The 23,758-nt window shown below is 29.8% G+C and overlaps 1 protein-coding gene and 1 long non-coding RNA gene across 2 annotated transcripts in view; one reads left to right on the plus strand and one right to left on the minus strand.

Annotated features, from left to right (window-relative positions):
• Positions 1–3,789: 3,789 nt before the first annotated feature.
• Positions 3,790–7,004, plus strand: LOC136796866 (uncharacterized). Its single transcript, XR_010844647.1, has 2 exons — positions 3,790–3,869; positions 6,739–7,004. It is a non-coding gene; the product is annotated as an uncharacterized lncRNA (long non-coding RNA).
• The window catches only part of LOC106684112 (sodium/potassium-transporting ATPase subunit beta-2), a 46,879-nt gene continuing 29,893 nt past the window's right edge, over positions 6,773–23,758 (minus strand). The window contains exons 2-7 of the mRNA XM_014426001.3: positions 11,868–12,008; positions 10,585–10,704; positions 9,527–9,708; positions 8,303–8,413; positions 7,973–8,141; positions 6,773–6,914 (exon numbers count right to left, since the gene is read on the minus strand). Coding sequence (XP_014281487.1) covers positions 6,811–6,914; positions 7,973–8,141; positions 8,303–8,413; positions 9,527–9,708; positions 10,585–10,704; positions 11,868–12,008 — 827 coding nt within the window. The 3' untranslated portion in view covers positions 6,773–6,810. The remainder of the gene's footprint in view (positions 6,915–7,972; positions 8,142–8,302; positions 8,414–9,526; positions 9,709–10,584; positions 10,705–11,867; positions 12,009–23,758) is intronic.

The raw sequence follows: 23,758 nt of genomic DNA on the forward strand, positions 1-23,758 counted from the left end.
TATTTGTAAATAACCATAACAGAGTTAATTTTAGAATGTGAAAAAAAAATATGTACAGCGTTGTCAACTGGCTAATATTAAACGTTATCTTTTCTCTAATTATAACCGAAAATTTCAATTTTTTTTACAAGAAAATTTCGTTTCGCCCTTCTCCTTCCCCAACTTCAATTTTGGACTTCAAAACGATGGCATATTAAGTAAATAAACAAATTCTTTTCGCGATCCTTTAACATATTTCTATTCACCTGGAACTCTATTAAAAATTCGTGTTATCTTTGCGACAAATACATATTCCAATATCTCTAACCACTATCCCTCCAACTGAACCAATCAGCACTACAACCTATTGCTGGGTTCTGTCTCCTCCAGGACCTTTGGCCAGTTCATCTGATTAAGTATAGCTGTCCTCCATCTTCGAACACTAGGTAGGTTCGTCGAATTTTCTTTTGCACCACTGGCACTTCGTAATTTAGAACAGCTTTCGGTCATCTACCATGCAGTTCCTCACAGAGGAGTATTATAGGAATATCATGGGCATCCATTCTCGAATGGGGTTCGCCCATTGAAGCCTGTCAAGCTGTCATTTGACATTTGGTTCCTTTAGTATAGAGTACAGTTCATTGTTCGTTCGCCTTCTCCATGTTGTTTTTCTCTTACTGGACTGTAAATCCGTCCAAGAATCTTTCCATTAAATATACATAGGTATCGCTAATCACTTTTGAAAAATACGTTATTTCAAATCCGTAAGTAATGATCTGATTGTGTCCTATATAGTATAATTTGTGTAGCTCTTGAGAGTAAGCTGATCCTCAATTGTGGACGAAGTCCCAAATATCTTCTATAGCAGATGTTATTTTTTTATCTTATATCAGCCGAAATATAGTTATTTTCATTTTCTTCAGAAAAAATACAAATCTACTAACATGTCTAAATGTGTTAGGCTCAAATTGAAAGGTGTTTTCACTTCTTTAGCTAACATGTATTTGGTTTCTTATTGTTCACATCAAAACCAATTTTTCTGGCCGATAACTCAAGTGTAAGAGAAGCCTATTGTACGGCAATTTCTGCCCTTCCAATGATTTCTAAATCTGCATTGCCAAGAATTTGTAATGTTTCAAATTGAGATTTCAGAGGTTGAGATGAAGTCTTGATCTGAAAATTTTGTAGGATCATTAAATGAGTGGATGGAACTTCGGTTCGTATGGTGGGCCTTGGGGCCAGGGAAGAGCCGGCGGGTATGGAGTAAGAAGGAAGGATAAGGTTAGGAAAAGGATAAATGGGAAACTAAAATTTCCTAACATAGATAGCCCTGAATTAAGTTTCTAAAGAGGTCATCTCAGGAGAAATCGAGAGAACCGACTTAGTCTCTGCTCCCTCAATCTGGCAAGGTGGACCTTTCATAATTCAAAATAACTTGAGTTTGTATATTCTTGATATTTTTCAAGTGGATCTGTTAATTTCTGTCTTATCACTTTATTATTACTAAAAATAATATTTGATATAGCTACAGGAAAATATATACAAGATCTAGAAATAATAATATTACTTAACAAAAATGATCTTTCATATTACGAGGACGATGAGACTTGTTCACGCGCTTTGTAGTTGAAGTATAGGTGCACTATTTGTTCGGCTATCTACTGAGCCGCTACAGGATATTAAAGCTTTTTCATGGCCTGACTTGAAGGTTTACGATAGTGTTTAATATTGTTAACTGACTTAAAATCCACAAATAAACGGTTTGTGAATATTTAATACTATTGGAGAAGTTCAACAATGCGTGAGGAGAATATTTGATCCATTTTCGAACTCTGATGAAGTTAAATTACATAAAAGTTTAGCCTTGATGAAGCCCTGCAAAGTGGGGCGAAACGTCGGAAAATAAATAGTTGTAAACTATTTTTTTTTTCTCTTTTGACCGCAACCCTGACCATCTTCTTATATATAATTTTTGAAATCCTTTGACAAAAACTATTTTGATATCTCTCAAGAATTTGTTTCAACATGGGCTTAAAAGTATGAGGGGGTAAGGTTTTTAAAAATCTCGAGAAGCTGTCCTAAATCACGATGAGCTAATGGTATAAAATAATATTCAGGGATTCTAGTAGTCATCTGAGCTGCAGGGCAGCAGCAGTTAAGCGGATGGACGTGCGAAAGCTTTATGAGGAGGCCAGGATCTAGTGCTGTCTGATTAAATGGTACAATCAGAGGGATAATGGTTAGAGGTGATGGAGCATGTACTCGTCCCGCGCGTTATACCTACCCATTGGAAGGTTAATAAAAACATACAAAACGATTTTGTTTATTCACTCAAAATGTCATGATATTTTAGAGTCAATATGAGTAGAGAACGAAGTAGAGTTTTATTAAAAAAATAAAAATAAAAAAATAAATAATAAATGTAATAATATAATTAAAATAAGAAAATAAAATTAAAGTAATTAGTCATAAAAAATCATTTTTAATATTAGTCGATTGACTGAATTGTATATATTTTTTTCTAAAACAAACCCTGTTATAGTTAATTACAAATAATTCGTCACTCATAAAACATCCCAAAAATGAACATTATAACATTATTAGTATCTAAAAGGCATGAACAAAGCAATAGATTATTTTATATCATAATATTATGAAATAAACATGTTTTTTCACATAAAAACCGCGATGGCTATATCAGACAAGTGTTGTGTTGTTCTTCTACAGGAGTCAATCCTTTGTTGAAGGACATGATCTTGTACAAAGGAATCGTAAACAGGGACTTCCAAGTCATGTTTATATAGGTCTGGAAGAGGCTCTCCTATTTTTAAGTTTAGACCTAGGTTCGAGATGATTTATTTCATCACATGGACGATAGACACTTGTGATTTTAGTCCTATAATTGTATTACTATTATTTCCCCACTAATCATTGGCGTTTCTAAGAATGCGTTCATAGGAGAAGGGCATTATTTTTTTGTCCTGTCTTAGGACTCTAGTTCTGCCTCAATCTGCGTGGCTAATATGAAGGTTGATTTTTCAGCACCGATAATGATCCTCATTGCCTAATTTTGAACTAAATCAAGACACCTCAAGATTGTATACTGACCCAGGGCTGTCACCATGATTACAGACCCATACTCCAGTATGGTCCTTCCATATAACATATATGCAGTTCTTAAAACGTCGGTGAGTAACTTACCACCTTATGGCTTTTACTCCTATCACCAGTTGTAGCCTGAACTTCACTGCGGCAGATTCAATTCTGTTTTTCACGTCATTTTATTACCCAGTACTAGTTCCAGATAATTACGTTTGCTTATGGATGGATGAATGTCTTCTGGGTATTTGTAATCATTTAATTTTCTTCCGACCAGTTTTCAATCACTCTTGTTTGCTCTGAACAGGATTACTCTAGTGCGGGGCATATAACATTGCACAGGATATTATGTATCTGATCTTATATAGGGCCTAGATTGTGTATAATAAAACTATATCTGTAAATAAAGAATAACAAACATTAAATGATTGAATTTTGGCTCTCTAAAACTATGTAAAGAATAGTGAACTTTTTTAATATATTTGAAAATTATGAACTCGCTAAAAATGTATATTTCCTTTTGATGAATATTTATATTTTTTGACAAAATGAATAAATATTATCGTGTAATTATTTTATCTGTAGTTTTCAAAAGTGTATCTTTTATTATAATTGTTTTTATGTTAAAGTGAGGTGTAAAATTCATTTTATACTGTATACATGTTGCTCTCTGGCAAACTGGGAATATATTGATTTTTGATCACATACCATCTGTGACAGCAAGTAACTCTTTGCCCAGTTGGTAGTTGGGAAGCCTTTGTTGTGTGTTTTTGTTCTTTGGTCTCACTATAGTAAGAACATTTTATGTTATTTAACCTTAACTAATAAAGCATTAATAAAAGTATTAATGGTTTTACAACTGATTAACAAAAATTTGACTACATAAAGACAATAATGTATTTTTTAAAATAATAAACCTCTCTTATCGACCAATTAAAAATTATAACCCTCCTTTGTCCTAAATAATTGAGCTTTTATGATACTAAAAATTCATCTGCCTCATCCTCCGAAAATCTGTCTGCCTCTTATATCCAAGGACCTATTGTTTTCAGATTTGGCTCATAAGACACAGATTATCTTAATATCAATATCTGAGAGTAGGAGGGAAGCTTTGTATTCATTATGGAAATGAAAAAAAAAAATACCCTTATTACTAAAAATATGCATTCACAGTTAAATCTGATTGATCGGAATTGTATGGTTTGTATATAGTTGGTTCCATATTAATTTTATTGGACCTCATCAACTACTTTCCCTTAGACATACATGGAGGTATCATTCTGGGCACAGCTATATTTCTAAAATGGCACTCCACTTTGACCCAAATTAGATAATAAGTCAGGGATTAATATGAAAATTGCCTACTACTTTCGCTTCACCATGAGCATTAGTATCTTTCTAAAATGATTAATCAAATTTATTAAAAAGAAAATAATAAAATATATTCTTAAATCTCAATATCTGAGTAATTAAGTTCCTACCAACTCATTAGAAATAGGGAGGAGACTCTACTGAGCGATTTCCAAGACATACATCTTTATTAATTATTTTAATATACAATTGTAAAATCATTTACAGGTTTTTTTTTTTTTTTAAGGCTTTGTGATAAGTGATTTTTTTAAATCTGTGGATGAATAGTTCAAGGATCATCCAAAAAAAAGAGCCACAATTGTTTTTTATCAGATATTATGGTTCTACCATAACCCATAACATGAAATTGTAACTTTGACGAGCATATATTTCTTAAATTATAACAGATACTAAAAAAAAAATAGATACATTTTTATAAGAAATTTAATGATTTTCAATTTATCACATAAAATGTTAGGGAGTCATGACCAATCATTTTCAAGTTAGAAACAATAAACATGACCTCTCTTATCTTTGATTCTTCCCTAAAATACCAGAACATATGGTATGTTTACTTTTAAGTCAGGAGTGGCCAACCCAAATGATCTTGCAGGCCTCTTTAGAAATGCTTCATAACTCTACAGGTCACATATAAAATTATATATTTCTATATTAGATTTAGACCCACTACGGACATTTTTTTTGGAGGGAAAAATTGAAACATTATGAGTTATTATTATTTACATAATGAATTTTTCCTCTGAATCCAAAAACGAAACAGGCAATATTTGCAAGAATATTGTTTTTAAATCTAAGTTAATTTTTTGTCTTAATTTCGACAGTTAATTTTTGAATTTATGGATACACAAATATATATATTTTTTTAATGCATTGGTTTTCAACAATAGTATAGCTGTTATAAAATAAATATATTTTGTAAAGGTGTGATGAATCTCACGGGCCTGAAAACTGTACAAGGCGGGCGCTGGTTGACAAACCCTGTCCTAAGTAATAAAAAAAAAGTCCAGGAATCAACTTTAACTATCCCATTTTTTCCATCTACAACAACCTCCACCCATTGAATGGACAAGTAGAAAAGTGAAATAATTGAAATTTGTATTTGCCTGTGTTGGAGAGATTTAGCAACAGAGGATTATAAAAGCAATGTGCTTTTTATGTTTAAAAATAGACTAGCTCTATTGATGTAGCCAGTAAATTATTATTTCTTTTTTTATTACAAAAATTATTTTATATTAAAGAGGTGTAGATAGTTGACTGTAGATTAATGATTGGAGAAGTTTGTCGGGGGGGGTGCGGTCAGCAAAGAACAACATAAATAAACAAAACCATATTTATTTATTTACACATCGGCATAAAATAAATAAATATGGTTTTGTTTATTTATGTTGTTCTTTGCTGACCGCACCCCCCGACTAACTTCTCCAATTATTTTATATTAAAATATTTCTATTGATTAACATGATTTTATTTTACAAGAAGTAAAAAATAAACAAATATTTAAATAAATTATAATAAAATAATCAATAAGAAATAATATTTTATTCAACAACAAATTGAACACAATTTTATCAGATCTTAATGTTAAAAATATAAGTTTGTACATACATCAGTAATATAATACCTAATGGCAACTAAAATAAAAAAAAAAATAAAAGAACTTAACATGGTGAAATAAGAAAGATGAAAATATAAAAAAATCGTGAAAAATTTTCTTAAAGCTAATAATGTTTGGGAATGGTACTAAGCAAACAATATATTAAAATTAATAATGAGCTAAATAATTTAAGTTTACAAATAATATAAAAAATAAACTAACTATAAAACAAAAATACTCTCCAACTTAATTTGATACAAAATGTGTAAGGAATGGACCTCAAAAAAATAAAATAGAAAAAACTTGAGGTTATATCTCTAAAAAATATTCAATACTACTCATTTGATTTATTTTATAAATACTTTTAAACATTAATTTACAAATAAAACATGAATGTTGATCCTCACAAATAAAAATTATAAATTAAGCTTCATAAAGTGGCAGATAAATATATCAAATATCATCTAAGGACGCAAATGTTTAAAAATAAGTACATATATTGAAATAAATACTATAATATTCAAATACAATTACAACACATTCATTGAGGTTCAATATATGTCATGATTTGAAGAAGAGTAACAGTAATATTTGTTTCTTCTACATTTACACATAAAACAAATAGAACTAATCATATAAAATTTGGTATCATTCAGATTATTCATTTCACTATTTTTTTTTCTTTTATATTTCAGATCATTCATCCCATTTTTCTTTTATCAGTATATTCATTGGTTTAAGGTGAAGACAAGCACATTTAATGCACCTTAATCAATCATCAGCTCAAAATGGACACTTCCTCGCCTTTCTTTACGATTGTGAATTATATTCTTTGCCCAGGCTCTGCATTCAATGTTAATAAGTATCCCAGCTGAAATCAAATTATGTTCAAATTAATAAAATTAATATGTATATAAAGATTATGACTGTATTTTGAAATATAAACAAAAATTATAGATGACAGACGAACGATAAAGGATTGGTACTCAGTTCCTGAGAAGTATTTTGTGTTACATACTACCTGTCTGCCTGAGGTTGGCTCACATATTTGGGCTGAACCACAGGGTATAAATCAAAACTTGATGGTTTATTTTTTAAAGTTATTTTGTCTGGTTTTGTTACAATCCACAATCCCTAAACATTAATCATATATTGTAAGTAATTTAGGAAAAAAATACGCCTGCATTAAAACTCTTATAAAATACAAGAGGCAGAATCTCCTGATTAGGAGTTACAGAGAAAGTAGTTGCTGTATAGAGAAATGGTCAGAGGTAATTTCTCAAAACCTTTATTCACCTTAAAGGGTTCTAAATGTTTCCCTACATGCTACTTTCACTGATTGATTAAATATATATTCATAACATTAAGTATATATATATTGTGGTATATGTTTAAAGTTTAGTCAGAAACTCAAAAGTTTATGTTGTAAAATAAATGTTAACAAATACTTTATTTTTCTGGTATAAAAACAAACATTAATAAAGAACTTTCCAGTGGATAGCTTAAACATATTTTTTTCCAATATAGGAATTGACGAAGTGACAAATTGGCGAACTTGGGGAAGAGAAGACTGATAAATATGTGTAATAATTTTTCTACATTAAATATGTAATATATTAAAAACCTAGACAATACAAAAAATAAAAAAAAAAGATTTTTTTTAAAAGCTTCCTCTATTTAGCTGTAATTAAGATGCAGCAGAGATAACATATTAGAATTCGAAATAGCATAGGAATTGGTAAAATAATATTACTATATCATTCTAAAGTCATATTTCAATCATTCAATATATAATTTGTCAGATACTAAAGGCTAAAATGATAAGGTAGTAAAGTTTTATTGCTACAATGCGGTAAAACAATAAAAATCTGGGGTTCTTGACTCCATAGAAGCACATTAAGTTCATGTTAAAAACAGAAATATACTCACTCTTAGGTCTTTGAAGATGAACAGCAACTAGTGGGCTAAGATAACCTTCAGAGTTTTCATATGGAAAATAAAACCCAGGAAATCCTTGCCTCGGGAGGTAATGTACAGGGCCTAGGTTTTCAACATCTGCTGGGCTTTCTCCTTCACAGCTTACCCAGACAGTTTTTAACTGAAATGGAAGAATAGTTAATTTAATGTTTAAGGGCAAAAAAAAAATTATTCACAAATCAGAGAATTTATAAATATTCATGGTAAAGTCATTAATAAAACAAATACAGTTAAATATCATTGAAGAGTAAACATCTTTAAATGAAGTAATCCTATTCTTACATAATTTTCGGATTTATTGGCCTCGCCTCTAATAAATTCCTTCAAGGTAGTTGGCATTTCATCAGGTAAAGCTTCAACGTCATTGTAATATTCTGGTTTCCATCCATACACCTGTAAAAAATTAATAATGTAAACACCCAAGAGTATAGAGTTCTCACTTAATTACATTTTTGGGTTGCTAGTTACTTTTTAAAAATATTGTTCAGTTAACCTTCCCTATTTTAAAGAACCACCTCCCCTAAATTTAAGAATCAATTTAGAATAAACTTTAGAAATAGGTAATGGCTAGCTCATAATAACATAAAATAAAGTTTCTAGTAAAACTTTATTTTGAAATCAACCTTAAACTATACTTCCAGTTTTGTTCAAGATAAATTGCCTAGTTTTTGATGACTTTTTGTGGATTCTTATTATAATACCAATTAAATTTATTTTTATTAAAAAAATAAAATAAAACCACTTAATTCTCAGAATGCGTAGAACATAAATTATCAGAACTTGTATATTTTATCCAGATCAGATTAAACCTGGAAAATCTTAAAATCAATAAGAAATGGGACACCCTTCATGCTAACACATCAGGAAAGGTAAAGATATTACTGTTTTAACAATAAGCCATCACAAAATATGTGTTTCCAAACACAATTGCAACCTATCCCCTATGGACCACTAATTGGAAACCACAGCTCTAGAGAAATTCTTTTTTAAATTATAGCAAACATGTATTTTTTATTTTACAATTGTTACAAGTTTTTGTAGTAATAATTGTCTCTAAACATCTGTTTTCTTCCTCAAAGTATTGAAGAAAATTTATAGTTATTTTTAATAGATAAAATAAATATTTATCTAGCTAAAAAAAAGAGAAATTTTTTCTTTTGTAAAAATTATGGGAATATTTAGCTTATTAATACTTAATTTACCTTATTAATTATTAATATTTTGTTACTAGAATTAAATGATATTGTTAAAAATAAAATCATTAATTAGTAGGGGGTACCCTGTCCACCTAATGGTGGATCATCTCCCATTCTATAAATTATTGAACTGTTTCACAAAATGTGTTCTTTATCAATTAAACTCAAGTTTTTACTACCCATTTCCATTATTCTACCTTATATGTAAAATAAAATCTTACAAGGTGATCACTAAAAACTTTTAATATAATAGAGAGACATTTATGATTTAAGAATTATATATTTTTTCTAGAAAATAGCAAATACTTACTCGATTCAGCTTTATAAAAATACAGGGAGCTTGATAATGGTAACTATAAAAGTTTTCAAAGGTACAAGGATACCAAGACTTAACATCAACACCACAAACTTTGCCAGGTGCTACTGGAATATCAAAATCACAAGACTGGATGTTTGCACCACGGCCTGGAGTTGAACCTGGTTTCCTATAATCTGAAAATAGAAAAAACTATCATACGTACATAAAATTATGATTATCATATTTGCCCTAATACAGGTCAACGTTTTTTCAAAATTTGTCTCCGGTAAAATGGGGTTCAACTTATGTTTGAGATTGACTTGCATTCAGATTTGACCTACGAATATCTGAATTCGACCACACTCAGGGTTTTTAAGTCACTTCATAGTTTATTTTTGTTTTTAGTTTCGTGATGGAAGCCTAACTAACTATATTCTCTTATGATCTCACATTTTAGGGAAAGAAATTGCCATAAAAAAGGATTTTAAAACGAGATCAGATACGATACTTTCAAGGAAAATGGTATGTTTAAACTGAGAGTTGAGAAGGAAAACCAAGGTTGTATGAAATCACAACAGAAGAACAGCTAACATAAAGGGTAATTTGAATCAAGAATTGAGGATATTGATGTAATTAGTAAGTTGAAAAAGAAACAAAAAAGGTAGGTTTCAATTTCAAAACCTAGTCAAAACATTTTTATTATATTATAATGCTATCATCAATTTAGCACCAAATTTAACTATATTCATTTCTTTTTGAGGTATGTTTGTTAAATTTTTATTTTTTCTTGGTTGTTTAATTTTAATTCTTTCACATTTGTTCTTGAATTTTATTTCCAAAATGGAGGGTAGAGTTTTATTCATGGTCGACCTTTATTTGAGCAATTAATTTTCATTAAATTTAAGAGTGTTTTTGGTTAAAAAATATTTATTAATATTGAAATAGAAAAATAACTAGGTAATAAATGAATCCATTAATAAATAGGGATATATAGCAAAAATGTTAAATTCATAAATTTTAAAATTTGAACTTTAAATTTAATATTAAGACAAATTAATGAGATCATTCACCTTCAAGGAATTTTTGTATAGAGTCAACCCAATACTTATAATCATCCTTTCCTGTTCCTCTGTACCAAATGAGAGTGCTCAAACTGTTTGAGTCGTTCGGCATTGGTCTGAATCCCATTCCTGAAATATTTATAAAGGTTAATGTTTAATATTAGAAACAAAATAATTTATGCACAAATACTATGTATCAAAGTATAAATTAATATCTAAATTAAAAAACTGGATTCTAAGTACATACTGTTTGTAGTTAAGCAAATGCTTAACTGAAAGAAATTTATAGTGGGAATAGTTAATTCAAACACTATTTGACAACAATGCATACATCCAGTATATTTTGATAAACGAACAAGACAGACAATAAAGCTTAAGGGCAGTTCTTCTATCATTTGTGAAATATATATCTTTCATTTCTATAGTCTAAGTCCAGCTTTCCTATTAATCCTCAACCCATATGTATATAATCTACTCCAGGTATAATTACATTAAAATTGTAGTTAAAAACAGATTTAGAATTAAATCTTTTATTATATGAAGAAGATGAAGTTGAAAACTATTTTGTTCTTTTTTGACCGCAACTCTGACCATCTTTTTCATATTTTAAATAATATGGTCAACTATTTATATATATAAATCTTTTATTAGTTAACATTAATTTGACAAATCTCCCCCTATGCTCCACACAATTCCTAAACAATAATCACATTAAAATCAGAATAGTTCCACTGTGATAGTTCAAACATTAATGATTTCTTTACTTCTCTATAAGAACATCTCATGTTTATCATTAAGAACATCTCATAGGATCATTAATTTAAAAATTTCCACTGTCAGGGGAGGGTTTCTCTTTTAGGTGAAACTATACTGGCCTGGTACTGAAAATCTTACTGCAGTTAGGGATTGCTATTTAAGAATCAAAACAAAACATAAAAAAAAAAATTCAGCTAACAGATTCTGGTTAATTTAAATAATGAATGAAGAGAAAGATATCAGAAGAAATATCTGTTATATTTCAGAACATTCTTTGATTTCATGTTCCTTTTTTTTAATTTCATTGGTCACAAAATATGAAAGGGTCTAGGAATGATGACCCTAGATTTTCCTGAAGAGAAAAACTTTTCCGGTGAATGATTTTTCATATAGACAATCCTTAAAATACAACATGAAGTGTTTCTAAAACTATAAATACTGTTAAAAATTCAAGCTGTCAGTTCAACTGGTATAAAATTAATTGCACATACATCAGACTTATATAATATTCCAAAGATAAACATAAAAATATTCACCAGGACTGGTTCCAATAAGTGAATCTTCAAGCCTATACTTGGGGATCCTTGGGTCCAGTGTGTAATAGAGAATCAACATGCAAAGAGCAAAGAGTGCGGCCAAACAGGCATAAAATATTATGTAGAAAGTCCATATTTTTGCTGTAAAAAAGATAACAATAAAAATTATTAACATTTTTTGAATATATAATACAATAAATATATAAAAATGTAATATCTTTAAGAGGCATATTATAAAATATATTATATATGTCAATAAATTAATATTATTATAACCAGTAAAATAATCACAGTCTGATTACACTAGAAACTATATTACACATATTTAGTAATTGTTAATCTTTTAATTATTATATATGAATATATTTATTTTCCATCTTTCAGCAAGTTTCTGTAGAAGAAAAATTAAATGTGATGACATAAATAAAATGTAAGTATGGAGACAATAAAAAAACTGGACCAATGAAAAAATAAAAGATTTAAATATATAATTTGATGAGGAATCTGTAATGTCATATTTAAGAATGCATTAAAAAAAAAAATTTTTAATCGTTAGTATTTTTCATGAGTGTTCTGCATATAACTGAGGTTTATGACTAATATGAATCATGCTCCAGATAAAAACCAAACTTGTTTGTGAAGTATTGATACCTATCAATTATAATAAGTGAAGAGGATCTAGGAGGTTGAATTCCGGAAAGCGAATTTGTTGATCGGGTGAAATAAAAAATTGTGAATGGGTGAAATTGGAGGTGCAGAAATGAGAAAGAAAAATAGGAATGAATTGAAACATTTGTATTTGTTGTACAGACCAAAATTGATTGTAAAAGGAAACTGTAGGGGAAAAAAAATTGTTTATTATATCTTAATATTGTATCTCTTTTTTTCTGATTACACCATGTATGTGTAATTTATATATATCCGATTACGGATTGATAAGTATGCTGTGTGAGATAGCAACCTGATATATTTAGGCAGCATAAATAAATAAAGTATTTCTCTCTCTCTTATTTGTTATTAACTTCGTGATTTGGTTTTTTTATACTAAAAATATTGAGGTATGTTAGACTTAAATGGTTGCCAAATATTTTCATTTAATTTATTTCTTGAGTTTTCAATCCCATCCCCAGACTTGTTTGCATGGATAGGTATCTTTTGTTTACTTTTATGCGTTATTTCCGGAATCAATTTCAATTTATTGAGAAAGTCCATAATATTCTGGGCTCCACTAATCTAAGTATTTAAGTAGCAATATAATTCTTTTTATACTTTTTTTTAGTTTTCATTGTTTTATTTTTTATTTTCTAGATGATTACAGACATTGTTTCAAATTCCCAACATTCTGAAAACTGTGGATTTTTATATTACTTTTAATGGTTTGATAAACTTAAGTCTGATACTTTCAGGAGATGAGAACGCAAAATTAGACTGGATATATCCACCAATGAAATCGACTCTAAAAAATGCGAGCTAAAACAACTGGGAAATGTACGACTGGCATGTTTGACCCAAGTATACAAGCTTCTGACTCCTGGTTGTGACAAATGGAGTTAGCTTTTGACAAACAATTTCTCCAAGTCAACTAAACCTATTTTCATCTTCCACAGAGTTGTTTGTTTACAATTGATGATCCACTTTCGTACTGGGGTAATATTTTAAACAAGTTACCGACCCAAAGTCACCTATGGTTTGGTTTTATTTTAACAGGTTGGGTCACTTGAATATTGATATGTGACAACCACCATAACACGTCAATTAACACGAATCAGCAACTCATATTACGCCAACCAGCTGTTTAAACAAATTATATGTATGATGTAACACAATTAATCTTTGAATGGGACAAGAACGAATCAAATCCATAAACAATTTTCAGTTTCTAAAGTATCTCGCAAGTCAAAATTTTATATATTAAGAACGAATAGGTTTATTACAGTTGACATAGCACAAATTTAACTGATTACTTCAACCAAATGCTCATATATGTTTCCCCCTTGAACTTTTAGATAAGACAGATTTCTTGGAAGTGAATAAATATCCAAGATGATTCGAGAAGTCGGCGTTGGTCACCAATTCAGGTTCATTAAGATTAAGGTGACGTGGGCGACATCATTCCGTAGGCTTCTCATACAATTAACTAAGGTGCCATTGCCTTTCTCAATTCTTATTTCGTCTTAATATTTTTATATTTAAAGGAATATTTAAAAATTCATCATTAAAGCCCTGTAGGACTATATCAATGAGGATAAGACAAACTGATATTAAAGACTATTTAATTATACATTGACAACGCGAGTTTAATCAAAATCGTTAAAGTCGTTTTCAAGAAAATCGAGACTATGTGAAAAATCGATTCAACTAGATGGGACTTCAGGTCAGTCGATTTTATCGAAAAAGTTGTTGTCACGTCTCAGGCACCGCCTTAACTATGTAATTTCAGTTTAGTTCTTAGCTAAGCTGTTCACAGACGCCCACACACGAGCACGCAAACACATTTTACGAGACCCAGTTTTTTGGACTCAAAGGACATTTTTATATGGCCCCACTGCCTAGTCATTTCTGACATACGAGGGGGGGGGGATATCTACAGCTTACCACCCTATTGTACTACCATGATGAGAGGTCAAGTTTTCATTTCGTGGGACTACCACAGAAATAAAAACTTACTTGGCTGGATTCGAACCGGAGCCGCCGCAGTTCTCAGTTTGCCAAGACCTATCTATACTTCCTGAGCTACGGACGACCCTAGGACATAAATGATCTCAAAACATGTATTTCCGTCGAAACCTTGAATTCGAAATTTTTCATGATCACAATTCTTTCTCTTAAAATTACTCCCTTACTATATTATTTCCCTTAATTATATATTCCATGTATAGGTAAGTGAAAGTAAAAAAAGAGATAGACATGTAAGGTGTAACATTCTGAATAAGAATCTTTGGATAAATAGATCTAATCAAAGAAAAAAAAGGGGGAAATAATAATAATTAAATCTTTATCCCTAAAGTGGAAAATAATGATCGCTGTGGAAAAATATGAAGTTGTTCCGGACAGATTTAACAATTTAACAAACTTGTACTATGGCCGCAAGAAAAGTGACAGTTTGTCGAGAAGCGAAGGAGAGGAGCGGTTAAGGAATCAACAAATGGGCGTGTCCAAACTTTTTTTAATTCCATTTTTAGAACAGAATTTTGTGTCTTTTATTTTTCACTTCTATACCGACAACGATTCAGATGTGAAGAACAACTTACAGAACAAAATTACAGGAATAAAAAAAAAACACGGTCAGTCGGAATGACAGTAAAACCAAAAATGGACGCTCAGATTTTATGGTTAAGACAAATAGATCTAGGAGAAAAGCCGAACATTAAAAATTGGAAGTTCTGAGAAAAATTATTCATTTATTCCTCGTCCCAAATTCAATTGCCTAGCTTATTAAATAATTGACATTTTTGAATTTATCCATGCTTTGAAAAAAAAAAAATCATTACTCGAAATCTAGCCATTTCATATCTTTTTAAAAATAAAAAACAAATATCGCTGCATTGTCTTAATCGAGACACATCTTACAAAATAATAAAACATTTTCTTTAATTTGTGTTTTATTTTTGAGTAATTTGTAGAGTAGGCAGTACTATAAGGACAATTAGACTTTCTCGATTCGACCTCAGTCATTAAAATATATTCAGTTCAAAATATTATAATTATTTTTTTTTTTTGAGAGAGAGACGTACCACTACTAAAGCAAACCGGCGACATACGATATGGATCAAACGCTTAATCTGGGGAGGACCTCCGAATTTGTATGAATGGTAGTTCGTTAGTTGACATCTCTTATCATAACTTTATAATCTAGACAACTATTTATTATAATTGAAACAACATTGAATGCCAAGAATGAAAAATGAATTAAAAACTTGAAGTTCAAACGATATTAAATACTCACTCTAAAGTTATATAATTAATTATTATAATATCAATGGCTTAGTTCATAGTGGAGCTAAGAACATAGCTTTACTAAAACTAAAATTAAAGTTTCTATCTTTAAAGAAAATTAATTGAAAAGTTTTAATTTTCCAAAATTTTATTAATTTATTAAATACCAGATCGGGCTGGTGGGCCTTACATGGTAAATGTAAGAGGTACATTTATTTATTTTTTACAATTGTGTGGGGAGGGATAGTTTAATACAAAAGATAACCCCTCCTAACTATATACAATGTTATAAATTTAAAAAAATAAGATAAAAGTAAAGTTAATTACAAAAACAATGAGATTTATGGATTTAACTAACAAAATAAATAATTGGCTTCTAATCGGGGGAAAAAATGAAGTTAATTTAGGAAAAAGATATAGAGAAAAAAATAGAATTTTAGAGTGCCAATAACAGAACTGATAAATATAGAACTTATTACAGGGTGTCCAACAGCAGCTTGGGCTTCAGTCTTCGGGTTGTGGTTGGGTTTCCCAAGTTGTAGGTCACTGCTCCTTTAACTGTAACTGGGAGTGGAACTTCATGGACCATTTTTGATATAATCTTCTATTGTCTCTATTTGTAATTCCTGATGCAATTGGCTGTTTATACAAACTAAGGAGCATCCACTGCAATTCTTACGGCTTTATTTCGAAAAGATTGTAATTTTTTCCTTTTCGTAAAGGATGCCGCTACCCAGACTTCACAGCCATACATCAACAGTGGCCTAAGAATTGTTTTAAAAATAAGAACAGCTGTTTCTGGTTTTAATTTGGATTTTATGTTCAGGATATGATATCTAGCCTTGCGTAGGTTTGAGTTAGTTTGATGTTGATACAGTGGTTCCAGGTTATAACCTATATCAGTAAAAACAGGTCAGTCCAGGTTGAATATATATTACCTGCTGAAGGTAGAGAAATAACGCTCGTCAAACCTTTCTCTGTCGTAAACAGTCTCAATATAGCCAACTGATTCCCTACTAATGACTCTATGACAATTACGTTTACTCAACAACTTTCGTAAATATTACTTTCTTTTTGTGGCAAACTGCGAAAACTTACTTTGTCAACTCATCTTACTGTGTCACTGGTAGGATTCGATTTTACATTTTTACCTTTGAGGATCAGTTCTAGTGGGTAATTTTCATAAAAGAGAGAACCTTCAGTTGTATTGTTTGTAAAGTTAGTGGAAATGTACTTAGACTCCACTGTGAAGCAAGCCATCGATGTATAATAGGAAAATCGGAAATAAAATTACTGATTGGCAGTTTTCTTTTGCCACAAAAAGAAAGTAATAGTTACGAAAGTTGTTGAGTAAACGTAATTGTCATAGAGTCATTAGTAGGGAATCAGTAGGCTATATTTAGACTGCTTACGACAGAGAAAGGTATGACGGGTGTTATTTCTCTACCTTCAGCAGGTAATATATATTCAACCTGGACTGACCTGTTTTTACTTATATAGGTTATAAATTAACTTTTAAATCAAACTGCATATACTTATTTTAATTATGAGGACAGGACTTAAAAAATATTTTTCTCATTATATAAGTTTCTTTATTGTCATTAAAAGCTTATACTAAGAGCTATATATTATGGTGGAGATATATATAGTGAAGGATGGGTATGAGACAGGGTATCGAAAACAATTTGTTTTTAAAGTATTGTATATATAAGAACCTAAAATAGATAAAAATATATATATAAACTAATACATGAAAGAAAACCACTTCTTTTGTTTCTTTTAATATATGCATTGGTATACATAAGTAATTCTGACTGATCAACCTTATACTGATATACTATGAAGATTTTAAAATTAATTTGTCGAAGAGAATCTAATGAAGAAAATACTGATTAATTCTTATTTTCTTCAACTGAATAACTAACTGTTTTACATTCAGAAGCGATACTATTAGTTATTCTGTTTTAGAAGTTAGGTCATGATGTCAACATCGCAAATAGCTTCACCAGCCCAAATTGAATGGAATGAAATTTCTTGGAGCTTGAAGCAATTCCAGAGAAGGTGGACACCATGTTAAAATGATCGATTAAAACCACAATTTGAAACTTCAATCAATTTTATTTAGTTAGATAATTGCTCAGGTCAATATCATTAATAAAAATTAATCAATTTAAATAGATGTATTGTTTTAGTTTGTTTGTTTGATTCAACGGCTCTATCATCCTTTGTGTCCGAAAGATAATTTACGATATAATATAAGGTAATAATGATATAATGACAACATAAGTTTTTTTTTTTTTTTTTGTATTCACTTATTTATTTTATTTATTTCAACAATTCAATATTTACATAAAAAAGAAAGAAAAGAAAAGACGTCCTTCAGAATCAAGATCATGAAGAAACTGGGTATTGATATTATAGTGAAATATTAAATACAATCGTACTTGAAAATTCTGATAAAACGAAGTATTATCAGAATTATAGGTTGTGTGAGAGGGTCTTTTACATATTACGTACAAGTAGGGAATAATTATATTAAAAAAAAACAAAACAAAATGCATTTCTAAAACAACAAAAGTAACTATAATTTATATAGTATATCAATGATCTGCCAAATGAATATTTTACCAATTGTTCTTAAAAGCACTTGGATATATTTTAATTACCAATCTTCAGTTTTAAAGACGAAAGCAGAGGAGCTATATGTATTTTTTAAAGTAATATGTAGTTTATACTAAAACATAAAGGGTTGTTTTATATACTCAGTTTTTTATGTCGCACATTATTCATGGACACAGGTGCGAGGAGTTCACTCAACCATGGTCCATTGCGGAGGGTGGGGGTATAGGGTGAACTACCATACCTAATCGAAGGTAATGTCCAATATGTCCATCTAAACTACCTTCATCATTTTTCTGTATTAGTTAAAATATCACACACTCTTTAGCGTTTCGGAGTATTACCTTCCATTTTCAGAATAATTTTTAAATAATTTAAATATAAAACCACTTCTTTTGTCATCAATTATAATCGTTATTAACACTGTACATAAAAATCCAGGAATAGATTTGTTTGTTATATTTTGATTATTTAGTTTATTTATTAAATTAGAATAAGATTATATTATAGGAAGATAGTCCAAGTGGCGTTCAATGAAGGTATCAAAATAGTAAAAAAAAACCTATTTATTGTTAACCAACATTTGGTTGAAATTGCAGTCGTATTTCAGATTGAAACACAGCGTGAGTCACTCATTCGTACACAGTGTTTCAAATTTCAACCAGTGTTAAAATCTGTAAGGAATTGTTATGAAAAAATGAAACAAGAATATCGAATCAACAAAATATTTGTGGAAAAAATTCAAAATGTTTGGAATTATTATACTGATCAATGTAAGCAAAACCCATTAATCTATAAACAATTTTGATAACGTAATATCATATAGCACATATATGTCAATACAATATTATGTGATATTCTACAAAATTGACAGATAAATAAAAAGTACCAGGACGAATTAGTATATTTTAAAAATAAAAAATTATGCATTTAGACCTGAAGGAGCAATCCCTATGGAAGGTTACGCGGCATATATTAGTAAAATATGAGAAAATTCCCAGTCTTGTAAGCAGTACAGGAGTCCGATGTATAAGGACCAGCACTTAGAACATATGTGCAAATAACTATAACAATTAGTTTCAATCATACTTAATACAGAAACGAATTTCTAGCGGTTCTAACACATACCTAATTCTTCGAGCGACAGTGGATAATAGTGAAAAAGATATAGTACTAGAAATTAAATAAACAACATTAAATTAAGCGTCGAATGAATACTATAACTTATTATTTCGGTTACGAATTATGTCGTACACCGTTGGAAAACAAAATTACTTTTTTAAAAAGTTTTTCCCAAAACCGAAGTATATGGCAGTGATTATATTGATTTTTACCATGGAAACCAATTATTCTGTCCAATCGAGCATGAAATGCTGCAGGGATGGATTTTTTCGCAATACCCTTGACCATTTTTTTTTCAATAGCGTGAATAGAAAGAGGGGTGTAGTAAGAACCCCTCTGGTGTTAGAGGAAGGGTGAACAGGTCTTTGTAAAAAAGTGCTATTAGGGTTGGGAGGTACTCTGGTCCACTAGCGAGCCCCTTGCCCTGTAGACTTCAACGTTCTAACATCCTCTTACAATATTTTAAGGCTTAAATATAATTTAAAATGAATTATATTGTAAAATAAAAAATATAATACTATATGTTTCCAATAAATTATTTATATTTTGTATTTTACATTTTTTGTTTAAAACTTTTATTAAAATAATACAATCTGACACACTCGGGGGCAATAAGTATTAAGACTGTAAGTACTCAATTATACCATACATACCGACATCATAAACGTAGGCACAAAAATGAATTAAATAATAGTAAAAGAAACAACTAAGAATTAATGTAAAGTAAGTAAAATAAATCATCATTATTTATTGTTATAATATTATACTATTTTCTTTATTTAAACTATTTTATACTCGATTTGTATTACAGTTATTTATCAGTTAATTTCTAGTAGGTCATCAATAGTTTGTGAAACCTGCTAACATCTTTTCTTTCCGCCTCAAATTACTAATATACAAAACTATTATTTACTTAGTTGTTTCGACCATAGGGCCATTCACACTGGATTTACAACGTTAGTAAATTACAATTGACATGTTTACAAAGTTACAATTACAAAGTGAGAAAGTTACAAATTTATAATTACAATTTACATTTTACAAAGTTATAATTAGAATTGACGTAGTGAGTAAATTACTATATTAAATTATGCATACATTTATACATGCTGAAATTAGAGTTGGACTACGTGTGATCATAGATATTAATTATTTTTAAAAAGTGAAAAAGTTTTGTTATTGTTGTGGGATCTTCTCTTAACATCTCCTGTAAATCTTAATAGGGCCGGTATGGTTCGTGAGCAATACATTCAGTGATAATGTGTCAAACGGTGAGATCGTTTCCGCAGTAGCGACACATCGGTGCATTTTCTTTTTTCATGAGATGACCGTGAGTGAGTCGAATATGGCCTATCCGAAGACGGGTTAATACATCTTCTCCCTGTAGCAGATTAAAGTTTCTGGTTGGATGTTTCACTGTCTCTTGGATCATTCTTAACTTGTTGTCTCTCGTGATGAACCATTCGTCTTGCCACTCTTACCATCCAATTTCTTTGATCCAAGAAATAACATCTTTGTAGGTTGATGATGTTACGACTTGACCTGTCTTAATAGCTAGTCTGCCTTTTCATTCCCGATGACAACTCTATTATTAATGGGTGTGGTGAGGATAAAAAAAATTGGCCACAGCAGAGAAGAAGCTCCAAAAATTTCAGGGCATCCTCAGTATCCTGAGACTTATTGTATAACACACTACTTTACGAAATCAACAACTAGGGAAACCCAACCACAACCCGAAGACTAAAGTCCAGACTGCTGCACGACATCCTATCAGAAGTTCTAAATATACCATTTCTGTCATTGTCACTCTAAAATTTTATTTTATTTTAATTTTTTTTCTCTCTTCATCTTTTTCTTAAATTAACTTCAAGTCAATTATTTATTTTGTTAAATCCATAATGGCATTGTTTTTGTTATTAACTTTACTTTTATCTTTTATTAAGAATTATTATTTTATCCTTTTTTTTTATTTATAACGTTGTATATAGCTAGGGGTGTCTTTCCCCATAATCAATTGTTTAAAAAAAAAAGTACCCCTTACATTAACCATGTAAGGCGCACCAGGCCGATCTGGTATTAAATAAATAAATATTTATTTATTTTGCAACACTTTGAAGCCTGAGATCGGGGTTAATTATTAACTATTTATTCAGAAGGTTCGGTAGGTATTATTATCTTATAAAGGATAGAGACATTTCAATAAAGGATGCGCTCCGATTTCAGACAGCTCAATTTGAAGTAAATAAGTTTTTTACTAGATAAATATCTGAATAAGATTAAAATATAAAAGTATTAACATGATTGAAGTGATTAAAAAAACATATTTGCATCGTATATAGAAGAAAAGTTTTTATAAATAATAGACATTAAACAATACAAGTGCGCCGTAAGAAAATATATTTATCATTATTGCTAACAACAGAAGTTAATTTATAATATTGTATATATGTATATATAGTTGACCGTAAAAATTGATATATAGGAAGATGGTCAGGGTTGCGGTCAATAGTGAAACAAAAATAGTTTACAACTAGTTGTAAACTATTTTTGTTTCACTATAGACTGCAACCCTGACCATCTTCCTATATATTAATTTATAATAAATTCGATTCAGTCTACTTTGGCCTTGAATACAAAATGGGTTCATTCAGTATTTAATAAAGTTAGTAATCTTTCAATGAAATGAAAAAATAATATCACGGGAAATGAACTTCAATTAAAATAATAACTTTAGCGGAGGTTAAATAATGATAAAATCAACAACTATTGGTGAAATACCTCAATATCCGATTCTATAAGATCAGGCATAAAACCATTCTCCCATTAGACCAAGAGCCCCGGAAAAAACACTTATTTCACGCCAATTTTTTTAACCTTAATCAAAACTATATATAGCTACTAGTCAAAATTCATGATGCAAAAAACTATAATAAAATAAAATAAAAAAAAAAAAAAAAATACGTCAGTTTCAAATCGTTAAAAAAAAAAAACATTATTCACTTGGAGCTCCATACCTTGAAAATACCAACAACACTAAAACAACAAATTAATGTACTGAGGTACATCATTTGTAGTAGACTAAATCTGCTAAAATATAAGCTCTAATAAATTTGTTTACCTTCTGTAGTTCCAAGATACACTTTTTTCAAAAGCAACATTTCATAACAAAAAATCAGTAGTTAACGAATTTATTTTTGGAAAACTGTATTTCGGAACCATTAGATGTAAAGATGTATGTTAGCACAATAATTAAAGCTAGTTTAATGTAGGGGTAGGAGGTTTCATGGCACTTGGAAAAATAAATTCACAAAAATTTTATTTCAAGTTGTTCAGGCAAATATTTTGTATAATGAAAAACTATATCAACAGGAACCATTAGACGTACATATGTCAGTCAGCACTCAAATTAAAGTAATTTGAATGCTAAAAAGTAATTTATGACGTTTATCTTTGTAGTAATAGTTTCTATGAGATTTACCAAAATTATGATTTCTCGACGTTTGGAAAGAACGTATAGTTTGTAAAAATTCGGAGCTCCAAACGAAAAATGGGCGAAGTTTGGGTTTTTCTGGAATATAATAAACTTAAGGGAGGCTGCATCATAAATACTTACTTGAAATTTACTGTATCTCTTGTATAGTTTCGGTAAAAACTGAACAATTTTCTGAAAGGAAATTAATCACATTTTATTTTGTACTTAAAATTAATCAAAAATGACTTTTTTGTATTCTTGGGAACAGCCACCATTTCTTATCCCCCTAACTGTGGTTGGCGGTCATTAATTGTGATTCTTAACTGTATAAAGTTTTCATTAAAGTAATAAAAAATTGGGGTGAAATAACAAATTTTTGAATAGGATTCTTGGACTATGTCGACGTTTACGATCATATCGACCCTTCGTAATTATACTTATCACATCAACGCTGATAATTGCCATCAATTTATAAATGTAATGTATCTCTAATCTGAATTAACAATTTTATAGTGTACTGGTCTATTAACTTTACTGCTTGAATTTAAACAAAATTTTTTTAAAATCTCTCGAAACCATCTTTCCTTTAAGGCTAAATGTACCCTTCCTGGGACGCTGTATAATTTACTTTTCTATTTATTCTTGAACGGATGGTCCGATTTCGGATCTGTAAAGTGCATTTTCTTTTTTTCTAAAATAGAAGTTACTGAAATTAGGTTAAAAAATCACCAATCCAATAATA

The sequence above is a fragment of the Halyomorpha halys genome, unplaced genomic scaffold, assembly GCF_000696795.3.
Source record: "Halyomorpha halys isolate HHAL.00 unplaced genomic scaffold, Hhal_1.1 Scaffold543.1, whole genome shotgun sequence".
NCBI classification, from domain to species: Eukaryota; Metazoa; Arthropoda; class Insecta; order Hemiptera; family Pentatomidae; genus Halyomorpha; species Halyomorpha halys.